The 16,531-nt window shown below is 37.4% G+C and overlaps 1 protein-coding gene across 1 annotated transcript in view; it reads left to right on the top strand.

The window, feature by feature from the left end:
• Positions 1-452: 452 nt before the first annotated feature.
• lancl2 (LanC lantibiotic synthetase component C-like 2 (bacterial)) overlaps positions 453-16,531 on the top strand; it is a 57,934-nt gene continuing 41,855 nt past the window's right edge. The window contains exons 1-4 of the mRNA XM_065294831.2: positions 453-781; positions 1,448-1,762; positions 10,685-10,802; positions 13,469-13,676. Of these exons, the coding sequence (XP_065150903.1) occupies positions 1,601-1,762; positions 10,685-10,802; positions 13,469-13,676 (488 nt within the window). The 5' untranslated portion in view covers positions 453-781; positions 1,448-1,600. The remainder of the gene's footprint in view (positions 782-1,447; positions 1,763-10,684; positions 10,803-13,468; positions 13,677-16,531) is intronic.

Raw genomic sequence — 16,531 nt, 5'->3', positions numbered from 1 at the left:
GTACTGTATGGTAATTGAAGTATATTGGATGCCTGAAGCCCCCCATGTTATAACAATATATTATTAAAGATTAATGTGATTTAGGATGTTAAGATAGAGCACCAGTCAGAATCCTAATACCTAATACTGGTGATAAAATTGTACTACTATTAGTAATACATATACTGTGTTAGAAGTGTAATCGTTATTAAAATGCTTGCAGCAATGGACCATTGTGTTAAACTTTAAACTTTATATCACTTTATTTTTATGAAGGCATTGTCACTCTTTAAAAATGAATGCTATATGGTTCCATAAAGGATCTTTAACTGTGTGTGTGTGTGTGTGTGTGTGCGTGTGTGTGCGTGTGTGTGAGAGAGAGAGAGAGAGAGAGAGAGAGAGAGAGAGAGAGAGAGAGAGAGAGAGAGAGAGAGAGAGAGAGAGATTGATGCAGATAGGGGTTTATGGATTTTTTTGCTGTATAATCCTGGTTGGTGGAGCAATTCACACAGCAGACTCGCCATCTGTTTCCTCCAATGTCTCCAATGCAGGCAAGCCTCATCCTCAGTCCTGTTCTGTCTTGTGTCACTCAGCGCGTGCATGTGAAAACCGAAAGTCCCGGAAATGAAAGAGCAAAGAGCCGATAAACTGCACATGGGAAACGCCGGGAAAGACAATGCACCCGGACTGGTTTTAAAGGATCTGATGCTTTCTGTTAGAAGATGCTAAATGAAAAGCTGAACGGATTCTTCATGCTGCTTTACTTCAAGCTCCGCGTCCCTCGATAATGCCGCACTGAAATGTAAGCATCATATATCGTTTGCCATTAATGAGGTTTGCATATAACGTTTGCATGAGTTGCTCTGTTTAGGTATATAAACTCTTGCATGTTATTATGTGAATGGACGTGTGTTTTTATTTGCGCGTGAAACAGTTTTACGACGACGCATTGTGCTTGGTTTGGTACGTGCTCTTTAACGCAACTTTATGAATGAGTGATTTTCATTAATTAATTGGTTTAGGCAACACAAATATGACAATTATTGCATTATAGTTCTTCTGTAGGCATTAAGGATGTTTGTTGACTCACAGCCTCATTCCCTATTTTTCATTTTGTATGGAAAAAATTATTCACTCCCTTACGACAGTTAGGCATGGTTTTTGGTTTTATTTGGTGAAACCTAACCACAATTGGCCATTGCCCTAATATAGTAAGATAGTTTAACCATTATATTATTTGCACTGACAGTACAAACAAGCAAACAAAAATACACAGTTACTTCACGTATCCTATAATTAAACCATGGTCAGTCCCTGACAGACTGTCTTTTGTGTTTCATTGAAGAAAGGAAGGGGTTGGGCGTGTAAATGACATAAGCTTTACTTTAGCGCAAACTATGTGCTTGTTATAGTTTACTAATAATATTTTATTATTTTAACTGTAATATGTATAACATTTTTACCAAAGGGACACAGCTCTAAATACTCTCGGAGTGACTTCTTAACCAGTGGGATCAGCCGTCTGCAGCATCAGGACCAGCCTCAGTACTGTCAACGAGAAAAGAAAAACGAAAACGCGTTTTCCCCTCACTGTGTTTGTCCCTGGCGGGCCGCCGTTGACATGGGAGAGAACATGTCGAAGAGACTGAAACTGGCCACTGGCTCGGAGTCAGAGATGGAAGAGCGCAGTTTTAATAACCCTTACCCGGACTGGGATCACGTTGTGTCTTCAAATTCAGGAGCGGAGGGTAACAGCAACGATCCGTTTGATGCGAACGGAAAGGTTTGTGATCGATTATTTAGCAGCTTTTAGTGTATGTTTACTTCAGAAGTGTGCAGTATGTTGAGACACAAATAAGCCAGTAAGTTACATGCGTCACTTAAACACGATAATGTGGTGTTTGTATTTTATTTTGCATCATGCACATGTGCAGAAGTGTTTGTTTTTGTGACGGTTAAGGCCTGGCACGTTTCTAAATATAGGAAGTCACTCTTACTCGGATGAAATTTAGGTGCCCTATATGAAGTTGTCGGTTTCCATTAGATTAGAGTCTAATCGTGTAACATGTTGTATTGCCTGGATTGGTGTAACTGTGAAATATTTGACCTACCACTTATGTTTGTATTATTGTTTAAAATAGTATGTCTCATCAATATTAAAGAAATGTAATCTAAAACCATATAAATAGTTAGACTGTAAGGGTAAACTATATTTTACTCTACAACAGTATGAAGAATAGCCAGATGCACTTCAGCAGCAAGTTTGTCTGTAAGGCTAATCATAATATTTGCCCATTAACCTCAGACGTCACAAAGCCGAACTGTGATTGGCTTCTTTATGTGCCATTCACTCTTGGGTGGTCCCTGGCCAATGAAAGCTGCAGTCACCAACCCTGTTCCTGGAGATCTAGGCTGCGCCTGAAAGCTCTAAAATGCATAGGAAGACATCAAGGCATGTCAGAATCTAATGTTTGGTGTACTTCATGTCTCCTGAGATACCTTCATCATCTTGTCCCAAAATTCTATGCGCGGGGAATGTGATTGATCCTGGTTGAGAAGAAAGCAGCTGAAGCACAAATTTCATCTAAATAAAGTTTTATTTTCACTTTTTACACCTTTTGATTTCATTTCTAGTGAGATTAGTATTGTAGTAGTTTCCTAATATGGGGTTAGTTGTCACAAAGGTGCTTTCTGTTTATATTTCAAACAGAATTCCGTTACGCTGCCTATGATAGCGGTCCGAATGTGTTTCCTGGAGCCTGCATTCATGCCGCTGAAGTCATTAGGTGTGTTCGACATCAATCATGCATTCATGCCGCTGAAGGTGCCTGACTTGAAGCAGTGCATGCAGATTAGAAATTTTGTCCAACTTGAGCTGGGGCCGAAGGCATGTATGACGACGTATGGTATCAAAGTACTGCAAGAGCTGTTGGATGGTGTTGTGGGCAGCGCTCCTTTGGCGACCCGAGTTCGATTCCCAGCTCGTGGTCATTTGCCGATCCTATACCCCTCTCTCCTCCCCGTACTTTCCTGTCCTCTCCTCGCTGTTAAATAAAGGCAAAAACTGGCCAAAAAAATATAACTTAAAATGTCATATAAAGTCCCGCAAGAGCATTTCGAGTGCAGCCGGCTCGCTCAAACATCGTGATGACGAAATAGCTCTTCGTGATTGGTCGCCTCACAGATGACAACGATCATGTGCATTTCATATTTAATTCAACCTTCAGTTCCACTAATAATCATTATAAACTAATGTTTTTTAACAGGTAAAACTCATTAATGTACCTCAATATTTTACATTGTCGCATGTAAAAAATGGCATAACATCAAGTATGTGTTGTGACATTTGGTGAATTATTTGGTATCTAATTGCTTCATAATAATTGAATTCACAGGCTTTGTACAAACGCAAGCTTCCTTTTGCTTGTTTCTTTACTGCAGGCACTTTATCTGCTTAAAACACTCATTGCCCGAACAACCTGCTGTTTGTTCTGACACAGGCTGGTGAGCAAACAATAAGAAGGTTGTTTTACTTGTTTTGGAGCACAACAGGGGGCTGAGTAGATCTGGTTTATCAGTGCTTGCTAAAGCAAACATTACTAGTTATGGTATATTCACACAAAGCGTTAAGGCTTCCCATTCACTTTTAATGGGTGACGTCAAGCAGTGCCGAACTGAATTGTGGATCTGTCGGCGCTGTTTAACTGCCGTTGCTCGCGGCAGAAGTTGAACATTTCTCAACTTTTCAAGAAGCAACGTGTGCGTCAACCAATCAGATCGCCTTTAGCAAATAACCTAGGCAAAGCCAGACAATTACGTTTATGGAAGACTGGAGCATGTGTAGCGGCCACTGTGATTGGCGGTTGGCCACGCTTCAGACCAGCCTCCTGTCAAGCGTTAATGCTGTCGTCCCGTGTGAATGTACCGTTACATTTCCATTACCCATAAAATTGCGCAAATTGAAATGGCAAAATAATAGTATTCCTAATGGAAACATATCTTGCAAGAACTGCCATATACTTTTGTTTTTCCACCTAATTTAAGTGTTTTAGGCAATTTCAAAAAATGTGTCATTACATCGCAAAACAGTTTTTGCAGTTTATATTTTATTAACGGGTCACTTGATAATTATTAAAATTGTACCTTATAACCTCCCAGAACCCCTCATACATGGATGCAACAACTATAAGGGAGTTTCCTTGCCAGTTATACTTTGATAACACACCTGCATTTCTTTTGATTGCTAGTGCGGTGACTGCGATGTACATGAACATAAACATCAATTAGCATGATTTTTGGAATTTCTTATCGCAAAAGGAAAAAACGTGCTTTTGGTTCGCATACATTTTTTTTGTGGAAACGCTGTCATCTTATAGGGTTGCAAAGGGGCCGAAAGTTTTTGATAAATTTCTGAAAACTTTTCACGGGAACTTCATCTAAGGAATTTTGGAAATATTCCAAATTTGTGACTTAACTGGAATTTATGGAAACTATTTGGAATTTTGTGGAAATTCATATAAACTACATCAAATACAAACATAAATAAACATTTTGTTTGGTCACAAGCAGACATGCATGCAAAGTAATACACATTTTTGAAGAAAAAAAAACAATCCTACTTTGAGCTCATCAAGCTATGGATTTATTTGATCAAAAATCCTTCAGAAATCATTCTAATATTAATCAAATAGATGCAGGCCTAATGAGCATAAGAGACTTTAAAAAAACATTAAAAATAGTAATGTGTCCAGACTTTTGGGTGGTACAGTAATTCTGCATGATAATAGAAAACTGGCTAGCAGAATGTAGAAGAAAGAGCATCACGGCTTGAGCTAGCTACATGATGGCTAGTCTCATATATATTTTCAATGAAATAGTGCTAGCTTACATTAAGGATCTGACTTTATCTGTGTATGTTATGGAAGAATGCAAGTACTTGCAGGGGTGTGGCCTCAATGACCCTTCAGTAGGCGGGTGATTCTCACGAAACCATTGAAACACCACGGCACTAATGATTTTAGCTATAAAATGTGTAATATAGTAATATTAAAAAGCATCAGAATTAACACAATACTGTGTTCTACCTTGCACAATGTGTGATTTCAACATAAGAATTTATAATTTGTCAATTTTATCTCATTTTCTGCTGAAATTCTCATTACCGCAATGTGTCCGGCTGTGTTTGAACATGCATTATGTTGTAATTTAATCAAATTAACACAAAAATATTTAAAAAAAAAAAATAAATGGATGTTTTGCTAGACTACTTTAGATGACAGAAAAAATATTTACTGAATATTCATGTATAATAATAATGAAGAAAAATTAGGAAAATGATGTGTCCATGCCTGATGTTCTCATCCTCCGCAACACTTTTTGAGAACAGTTTAAGCACTCATACAGAATTTTAATAAATTTTGATTTTGAGTGACCAAGCAAGCACATGGACCAGTTACTTCAAGATGGCTACCAGGTAAGATCATTTTTTTACAGTTAATTTGAAATATTGTCTTGTCAGAATGCTTACACGACATTTTGATTATCATTACCGAAACAGATGCTTATTAAATGTTAATTTAATTAATAGAAGCATAATACTTTGATTTTAAATGCATGTGCAGAATCTCCAAATTATGTTCTTTCAGGTTTGTCATGTCATTTTGAAAATATGTCAGTGTTGATGTTTTCTGACTGTTGCGGTAATGAGATTTTTTAGGACTAATTTTTTAAATTATGTTACAAAAAGTGTTAAATGATAAGTAAAAGTGTTTAAATTAATGTTCCCATTTACTCCAGACTTTGTTTTTCAATGTCTGGTGGGAAAAAAAGTAAATCTAAGCAATTTTTACATTTTCATGCTTGACATTTTTAAAACCAAGTTTTCGTGAGAATCACCCAGGCAGTCTGCTATCACCTGCTTTCAGATGGAGCAGCATATAGTACACAGAGCCATATTTCACAGAGAAGGCGAAGGCGATGTGTCCACGATTATGAACGCGATTTTACCTAGCTTCTCTGTGAAATATAGCTCTGTGTAGTAAATGCCGCTCCATCTGAAAGCAGGTGATGGCAATTTACTACTAATCACGAAACCGGCTTTACTGATAAGATACAGAATCACAGGTGATATATTGCCAACCCCTAGCTGCAAGATAATTTTGTTGATTCCATATATTTCCATGGAAAGTATCCGGTCTTGAAGATTTCCAGAATTTTGCAACCCTACATCTGCTTGTTTCAGAAGAGCATCCTGCGTTTGCTTCTCATTAGGATTCGTCTCACAGACACACTGCTGCAGAAAGAAGTAACTCTGGATTCGATTCATCTCACTGTTTCTGTGCCAACTGATCCAAAGTCACTGACCTTCAAAGCCTTTCAAAATGAATTTTGCCATTTGTCTTTAAACAGCCTGAATAACATCTCTCTGTGTTTTCATTTATTTGTGGTCAAATGCTCTCTTTGTATTTGGAAGACCACCCGGGTCCTCTGTGTACCAGATTCCCATTTGTACCATTGTCAGCTAGTCACAGATGACAGCCGGTTCAGTATACAATTAGTTATTCTCTTTTAGTCTCTGTTTGGTGCTAACATTATTGTTAAACCTTTGCAAAAATTGGTCAAATGACCCTGTGCCTTTATTGGATTTACGTAGGTTGCATTTATACTTACGTACATTCGGATGTTGTCCTCATACAAATTGAAAAGACCATTGTAAACATGATTGAAAAGCTATTTGATCTGAGGTAATTGAGGGTGCATTGTGATTGGATGGATCTCAGTGCAATTTAAATGCAATTTGGTCAGCATCACAGAAAGATGGAGGACATCAATGCGTGGGGTAGATCAGATACATATAAAGTGTAAAGTTTGCTTTCACACCTGAAAGTTGCATAGTCATTCATTATCTGTGAAGGAAGCCCACTTTTCCCAGCACATCTGGCAATGATTTCGGACCCATATGTTCTTTTTACTGTTTCAACTGCAGTGTCTGTCCAATGTATTATTATGTGCATCGATCTCCTCATCCTCCGTGTTTCACAAGATTTGTAAAATCTTCAGTGACTGAAACTAGTTTTTAAAAGAAAATGTACCACTTCAGGTCGACTTTGTCAGTTTTCTACCGCAGACTCAGGCCCGGTACTAGGCTTGCTGGACTGGGGGGGCAGTCAGGATTTTTGGGTGGGCAGCCATTTCTCGACTAAAACGATTCATACACTAAAATTATGGATGTTTCAATCCAATATTATTTTGCATATGTCTTATAATAAAAGGCCATTTATATGTCATTTTGCACGTTCAAATTTTAAAAGTAGATGCAATTAGATTAATGATTTATAATGTTATAATGATTACACTTAATGTAGTTTTACACATTAAGTCACAGTTAATGAAATCAGGCAAGCAGGTGATATGAATACAAAGCTGTACATATAGCTATATTTTATTAATGTTTACACTGCATTTAATCTATTATTTCACTTATAGATAAATTAAAGCCATTCTTATACCTACCCTACCCAACATATACCTTTATTCTAAATAAACACTTGTTAGGAACTTTATTTCCACTTCTCAAACATTTTCTTCATTTAAAATAATGTATTTTCAATGTGATATATGTGATAAGCTGTGTTGTCATTAATTCCTGACCCTATCATACATGCATGCTGCAGCAACCTCAAATATCACAACAAAGCACAACGCTTTAAATAATATATTTTGAAACATCATGTAAGCAATTTGACATGCATGACAAATTCGTCAAAGGTTATCCTGTTTGCCTATAACAGCACCAGACAAAAGCACAAGCCCTAAAATACTGTAAGTGTGATTTGCGACGAGACCAAAGATAAATCACACTGCTTTGTTCATAACACAGCAAATCAGATATTATAATACAATGCAACATTAAAAAATACAACGTTTTACCTTATGATGACCTTGCGGAGTGAAAGCTCCTCTTAAACTTAAAAGTCTGTAGATTTTTGCGTGTGAAGTTTTTCTTAAACGCGAGCTGAATGAGCTGACGAATGACGATGACAAAACCGCTAAAATGTGATTTTAAAACTGCACGCGATGCTCAGCTGTTACAATACTGTATATTTACTGTATAACCATCTTATATCATTTATATCTACTATATAGTATGCCACAACCAAACTGCATATTCTAATTTTAATAAACAGAACTACGTCTAAAACAAACACATTAAATGCTGCTGGAGACTTGCCATTGGCTGTTGTATTTGAATGAATAAATAATGAGGTGAGTCTAAGAAAGGATAAGGGGCTATTTTGGGCATGTTTTACTATAAAAAAAGTTTTAATTTAATATGTGTTGGGTTATTACGTTTATGTAATACTAAATTGCATTGTTTCTGATATATATTTTAAAGATGCGTTTTATTTTTTAGTTACCGTCATAGAGAACAGTAGTACTTTTCCTGTGACTTAAATACTGCTGAAAAGACTTTCAAGACTTGAATAAGCTAAACAGACGATAGGGGGCGGGAGCTGTGAACGCTAGTGCTTGCCTGAAGGAGATATTTTTTGTTTAAAGAGACTCCGTTATTTTAAGGTTGGCTGGACATTTTTGGGGGGGGCAGAAGGAAAATCTGGGGGGGCAATGCCCCTCCCAGCCCCCCCGTAGACCCGGCCCTGCGCAGACTTACTTAAATATTGTGTGGGACACAGAGATCCGATCAGATATCCCAATACAGAAACCACTTGATGTTGGCAAACACGCCATGTCCTGCCTGCTAATGATCTGAACGGCTTAATTGGATCACAGTGGCTATGTTTACATGCAAAACTGAATTTACACAATCGACTGAATTTAATTCGATTGCAGTTTACCACAGTACAGTTTCCATGCACCCTAAACCTTGCAATCTGATTAAAATATTTGTTTACAATGTGCATTTTATATAATCCGAACCAAACGTCTTGTGTAAGTGCACAGCTGGGGTTGCCAGATTCACATATCAAAATCATCCCAATGGACATTCAAAACTAGCCCAAAAGCTCAATGACTATTTACAGCCCAAATACCAATAACAAATTAACGAAATCCTTTCATTTTTATCCCACATAAAAAGAAATAAAATGCAGAGGAGTTGGCAACGCTGTTCACTCGTCGAGTTCACGCTTTATCTCTGAATAACTGTACAAAGTCAAAGCTGAGTTGAAGAAAGTTGTACTTAAGACGTTTTCAGATATAGACAATGAAAACACATTTTTCGAAAGGTGCAATGCGATTTTTATTTGTGCCTAATGTTTTGAAAGTAGACATAAACCTTGCAGAATGTGCGTGACCCCATTACTTTAATAATGCGTGTTGCCTTGCTTTTGTATGTATCTGTAATTAGAATTATGTGATATGTAAATAAGAGGTAAATATAAGATGTAAACTTGAGCACAATTCATCTGCGCATGTGCACAAAGTATTCCTCTGATTGAGTAAATACATCGATTCACGCATTTACATTCCTTTCTTTTTCCTGATGATCAGATCACAGATCAGACTACACCACCCCTTTCAATACAATCGAAATGTGGATCCTATCAACCTCATTTGTATAAATCAGGGACAAGGTGTTTACATGAAGGCTTTTCAATCTGATTGAACCATCAATCCGATTACAAACAGATTATTTGGTTGTAACCGTAAATGATCTAACTAACACTGAACCAGCTAATGTCAAGTGTAACGGCAGTACCTAGTACCTGATTCTGTTTTTCTTTCCTGAATATAGATCAGCGATCACCTTGGTTGAGGTTCCAAGTGAGCCGTACCGATAGTAAGGGTGTCACGATTTCGATTTTAAATCGAAATCGATCGAAATTAAGTCACAGCTTCGAACTTCGAATTAAAAAATGGGATCGTCGATGCTGCCACGCCCCCATGTCACGTCCGGTCGGCTTGCCAAGCGAGGGACAAAAACTCTCAGAGATGCCTTTAAAAACATCGGTCCGGCGGAACGCGATCATATTTTAAACACGAGGGATGCTACAACTCCTTGAAATGCATATCATAAACAGGATTACTACCTAGTGATCTGCCTTTGGACAGAGCTCAGCTCTCTCTGCACGTGCGTGAGAGTGATGAGGCGCAAAGATGCAGCGGGTTATATTTTAAACAAAGGAGATATTTTGCCTCAGCTCGCATGAAACGCATAAAACTGAACAAATACATAAGGGTTACTACTTTAGTTTATGTTTACACTTCGGACAGATGCGAGAGCGCGTGCACGTAAGACAGAGAGAAGCGCAGCTGCTTATGATGCTGGATTTATTTCAGATGCGAGGAGTCCAAGACGCGCGTATTAAGTCCATGTGCCTGCAAGAAGGAATCCTCTCTCTGCAAGCACTCGCGTTAAGTGAAGCCCACAAACCCCCATGCGAGTTGTGCAATGTGCATGTTAATTTGAAACTATAATAATAATAATAAATAATGGCATATCATTTTTGTCTTCAAAAAAATATGTAAAAATCGAGAATCGAATTGAATCGTGACCTTAGAATCGAAAATGTAATCGAATCGAGGATTTGGAGAATCGTGACACCCCTTACCGATAGTAAAATGTGACGCGTAAAAACTGCAGATCATTGATTGGTCAGATGTTTATAAACAACTGTTCAACAGCAGGGACCATATTTGTTTGTTTTTAATATTTGCAAATTCTGTTTTTCTTTCCTGAATATAGATCAGTGATGCCTTTCAGAAGAAAGTACAGAACAAGATCAAAGATCTTCTCCAGCAAATGGAGGAGGGCTTGAAAACTGCAGATCCCCATGACTTTTCCACCTATACAGGCTGGACAGGTGAATACCTAACACATCTGCATGCTTAATATATTTAAACAGTTAATGTTTAGGATTTTTATGATCTGTATTTGTCATTTTTTGACTTTCCACTAACAGGGTACAATAAAATATTGGTTGCTTGTTACTTTTTTGAAACCAGTACACATTCCAGTGTTAATTGCATGCAACCCTGTTACCACTTGCTTTTCTAGTATTAAAGGTGGAATACGTAGAATTTTTACCACTAGATGGCGCCAAAACACAATAACATCAAATGACGTTGTTTAATGACGCTCTGAAGCAGTGTGGAATTATGGGATTTGTAGTCTTTAACTCAACCGCTGATGGCCATCAATCAGACGCGAACGAGAAATCACGTTGACGGATAAGGTAATCAAGTCTTATAAATGTTGCGTTTGATGACATCGTTTATTCCATTATGTAAGTTTATATGTGATGTTCAAAACGAAATTGTTAGTCATAGATGTCACAGTATTAGTCCATATTCGATGGTTAACACAGCACAGAATTAAGTTATCAACTTACAATCTACAATGATTTTTCACATACTGTATTGACAGTACAAATTTATATTGCTGTACAATACCTCTTGATGTGCGTATCGTCCGCGGGAAGACGCGCTGATTACAATCTACACACTTATGTTGTGATCAATATAATGGCATACGTTTTTTGAAGGGTTACGAATCAAAACAACTCACCCATCGCGTAAAACACAAGCAGGATCAGAATCTCTGTTTTAGTTAAATGTTGTGGTGAAGCTCTCTCCATCCAGATAAGGCAACACCAAATTGATCCTCATTCTCTCTCTCGTTTTGTTCCAAACTCTTCTTGGGTCGTTTGGATGGCCCGTACGTTTACGGGAGCTGTCTTTGCTGACACAACCAGCGGCAGATGGTAAAGAGTTATCCATAAGTCCATAAGCAAGCGCGTAGCCCGACAGGCGCTAACGCATTGTTCAGCATTTGTCCACGACACTGGCTGCGTCCGAAAACTCAAGGCAGTGACTTGTTGCCTCGCTGCCTCATGAGGCAATGACTTCGGAGGCATGAAATATAAACAGAGAGCGCCTTTGTGATAACTAATCACATATTTGAAAACTACAATACAAATTTCTCGCTAGAAATGCAATTAAAATGTGTAAAAAGTGAAAATATTCCTTTATTTACACTAAATTTGTGCTCCAGTTTTGAACCCGACCACTGTTGTCATGTGGTTTTTACGTCAGTAAAGGCGGTGACAAAGGGTCACATGGATATTAACGTCATTGACAGGTGACTACACTGCCCCGTGTCAATGTTTTGAATGGCAATTTTCTCACGATTTACAAGTAGTTGAAAACATTACAGATATTGATAGTAATCAGCTGGACAAAATATATAACACTGGCCTAGTGGTTTTTGTACATTTTACTGCAAATATCTTACAAATTGCACCTTTAAAGGGGACATATCATGAAAATCTGACTTTTCCCATGTTTAAGTGCTATAATTGGGTCCCCAGTGCTTCTATCAACCTAGAAAATGTGAAAAAAACCCACAACAACCCAGTAACTTAGTTTTGGTAAACCATTCTCTGCATGCATGTGAAAAAAATAGATCATTGAAATTTGGCTCCCCTTATGATGTCAGAAGAATTGCTATTATAGCGATCTGTGTTTCCATTTCATAGCTCATTTGCATTTTAAAGGACACACCCAAACAAGGCACATTTTTGCTCGCTAAAGTGGCAATTTTAACATGCTATAATAAATTATTCATATGATGTTTTGAGCTAAAACTACACACATGTACTTTGGGGATACCAATCTTAAAAAATTCTGTAAATGTCTCCTTTAAGAAAATTTAATGGAAAATTAATTAAATGTTTTTACATTTTAACATAAATATAAAAAATATTAATTTTATTGCTTAAAGTCCGCGTAAAGTGATATTAAATGTGTGTTCTGAGGTTTGTCACACCACTAAAAAAGGTGTTAGGAAAATACGTTATCAAAATGTCAAAAAAATAAGCAGGATCCTTTGCTCTAAAATGCTAGGGGCGTGTCTGTGCAGAAACCACACCCACTCGTGGGAATGCTACTGTCTCAAAACTTTCAAATACAGATATAACCTGAATCAATGGTCGCATTTGTGTTAGGGGCGGAGCCATGGTTGGCGACTCCAGTGCATCATCGAGCCACCGTTTTAGCCCCGCCCAAATAATCCTGAACACAGAAATGGTGGAAAACTGTTTAACGAAACTCCACAGTTCAGTACTACATAGTTCACCTTTCAGCAATTCATTTCTAACATTTATCATGTCTTTAGAAACGATTCTCTAAAATGACTTTACAAGGACTCTAAGTCAAATACAACCACTTAACTGTAGTACTAAGGTTATTGAAAAAATAAAATATAATCCAAAAATAATATTTCAATGTTTATTGAAAGTAACAATAAACCAACATTCATATAAATTTGCAACTCTTTTACCCTGTTACCATATTGATTTTTGTAATAGTTGCAAAAATGACAAATACTTGAAGAACTGGAAAATTAAACAATGAAATTGTTTAAACTCTTCATTTATATACTGGTATTAGATGAAAGTGGATAAATTCATTACATTCATTGAGTTTTTGCTGGCATCTCAATGCTTTGAAAGATGAATGTCGCCTCCAGGAATAGCCCTGCTGTACCTGCAGCTTTACCGCGTGACAGATGAAGCCTCGCACCTGCAGCGCGCTCTGGATTACGTCAAGCGTACGCTGCGAAACCTGAATGGCCGTCGTGTCACCTTCCTCTGTGGAGACGCCGGGCCATTAGCTGTAGGTGCAGTGGTTCACCACCACTTAAAAAACCAGGCTGAGTCCCAGGAGTGTCTCACTAAGTAAGAACCATTTTCACTCTCTTTGGCTTTCTTTAGTTTGATTGATTGTAACGGAAATTCATTCTGAACTAGGTTAGGCTCAGCATTGGTTAGGAAGATTATTGGCTGATATTCTTAGGTTTTAGGCCAAAACAATGCATATTTGGCTAAATGACAGAAGTATTACTACTCAAATACATGTTTCTGAATAAATTCATTTAAGAAATTTTTGTATGTTTCAGTTAAACATACACAGGAATAAGGTTGAGTTTGAGATAGCTTTGGCTTCTCAGAAGCATTTAAGTGTTGTAGAAACACACCCTTTTGTGATATTAATACATCTGTCTGGCTCATGCAGTATGTGTGGATCTTATTCATAGGGTGATATGTTGTTCATGCTGTGTGCTCGGTACCCATTCCTCTGATGAATTGTCTGCTCGACTGCAGCTCTCAGCATGAGCCTGTTTATATACCCATAAACCCTGATCTAATGTCACACACATATTGCTCTCGATTCATTGCGTTTTTCACAAGCAGGTTTGGTTAAAAGTGCCAAGACATAAACATAGAGCATAATATAAATATATTCTGAAGTGTGCAATTTTTCTATGTTAAAGACGCAATCTGTAACTTTTGCCTTTCTGTTGCCATCTCTGTTTGAAACATAAAATTGCGAGTTACTTGTGAAGTTATTTTCTTTGACACCCGAGTGTCCCGATTTCAGTATTTGTTTTCTCAATTGCTTCAGTTTGTTTACATCTGTGTGACATTTACATTTATAACAAAAGTCAGAAATACATTCAAATACGGCCCAACATACAGTACAACATACAGTAAGTGCCGCCTTTTGTTGAATAAACATCGTCTTACATTTTTTAAGGCGAAGTAATGAATGGTGTATTTGCATTTTGCGGGGAGTAGAAGACGCATTTTCCGTTTTCACAAGACGCATTTATGTTGCCAAATGTAAATGGAACAGTTTTAACAAATAAGATAGCAATCCGATCAGAGAAAACACATAAAGTAAAATATAAGGTACAAAGGTATAAATATGTATCTTTGAACTGCAAATATGTATTTTTGAAGTACTAATATGCACTTTTTGGGTACAAAGGTGTACCTTTTTCAAAGGGTACTGTCCAGTGACAACTTTTGAACCTTTATTTCTGAGAGTGTACTCATATACTATCTTTTTGATCCCATCAAGAGAGGCTTCTTGATGGGAAATGCATCATATATATTTGGCAGATGTAAAGCTTACATGTGTATTTTTTTGTGTTAGTCCATTTTTATTTTATTATTATTGTAACAGCTCAGGTATGTTCAAGGAGCAACATGTTTGTCCAATTTCTAAAGATTTTAGTTCTGTTTGGAATAAGGGGTTGGAAATGAATGCTTTTCTTGTTTTTTGTTTCTTATCCGATTCATTGATTAATCAAACAAATAATCTACAGATTAATCGATTATTAAAATAATCGTTAGTTTCAGCCCTATATTATTTTAGTTAAAACTCATAAATAACTACAAAAAACTCATGTTAGGGAAATCTGTTAATGTTTTGTTGCGCATTTCTGGGAAAAAATATTGGCAGATATATCGGAATATCTATTTTAAAACCAGCAAACATTTGTATCGGTATCGGCCTTCAAAATCCTTTATCGGTCGGCCTCTAATATACACTAATAATGCATGGCCAATAACTTTTCAGCTATTTCATCTACTACGGCTTTTGATCAGTAAGTCCTTATCGATTTAAAATCACTGTTAGTTTGAGTCGTTTATAACATGCATTTGAATAAGCATCAAACATAATCATTATACATATTCTTTATTATCATGAAAATATCTGAAAAGGTTTGAAGAACAGCAATATAAATATATCCTTAAGCCATTTCCTGGAGCTGCGTGTCATAGCTGCATGTATGGTTCTTCGTCTACATTACATATTGAGTTTCTGCACAAGAGCGCCCTCTGGCTTTTGGATGTAGCGTCATTTCGTCGTAATTCATTGAGAAGCATAGCAAGCATCATCGACCGATATATCGGTGCACCCCTACTTGTGACTTTCCTGTACATTGCTATTCCACAGACACTATTCAAGCCTAAGAAATAATAAAAAGACATTGCCAAAAAGTCCATGTGCCATTAAAGCTTTAATCAGAATATTATGAAGTGAAGAGACCACTTTTGTGCACAAAGAAAACAAAACTAACAACTTTATTTAACAATTTGTTTGGACATATGAGTGCACATCACGAGCAGACTACAGCACATGCGCCGTGACCTTCTCATAGCACATGCCCTGCTTAAGATAAAATGTATATTTTTGGGTGACCTATCCCTTTAAAGCAGGGCTATTCAATTGGCGCCCGCGGGCCAGACCCGGCCCCCAAGGTAATTTGATCCGGCCCTTTATGTAGTCTGTAAAAAAGACATCTCTAGAATAAATTTAGTAAGTTAGACAACGGCCCTACAGTTATGAGTTGATGCGCGTGCGTCTGTTTCATACAGCATACGCTGCAGAGCGCGAGTCACGTGACTTGTGCGAGCAGCTGTGTCACGTGTTTATATTCGCGCTTTGGTCCACAAGTTCAACGTGATCACCTTCCCTGCTCGCGCCCGCGTCTCAAGACGCGATATCTGACAGTGGTGAGTTAAGAGACCGGACTCTATGGCTGTTTTAACTTTATTTGTTGTATTTCCAGATTAAAAACCTGCCTTTTCCGACAATTGTTGTCTGATATGTCAGCTCAATTATGACTTGCTTATCAAGTATAATTTCTCTTTTTAGAAACTAGCCTAATGTTTGCCAGTTATTAAGATGGCTGTTGTAGTTTAAATAGGGCTACGGTAATAATTAGCTTTGACAAAAAACT

This window comes from Paramisgurnus dabryanus, chromosome 22, assembly GCF_030506205.2.
Source record: "Paramisgurnus dabryanus chromosome 22, PD_genome_1.1, whole genome shotgun sequence".
NCBI lineage: Eukaryota > Metazoa > Chordata > Actinopteri > Cypriniformes > Cobitidae > Paramisgurnus > Paramisgurnus dabryanus.
The sequence above is the reverse complement of the archived record's forward strand: the minus strand, read 5'-3'. Positions and strand labels throughout refer to the sequence as shown.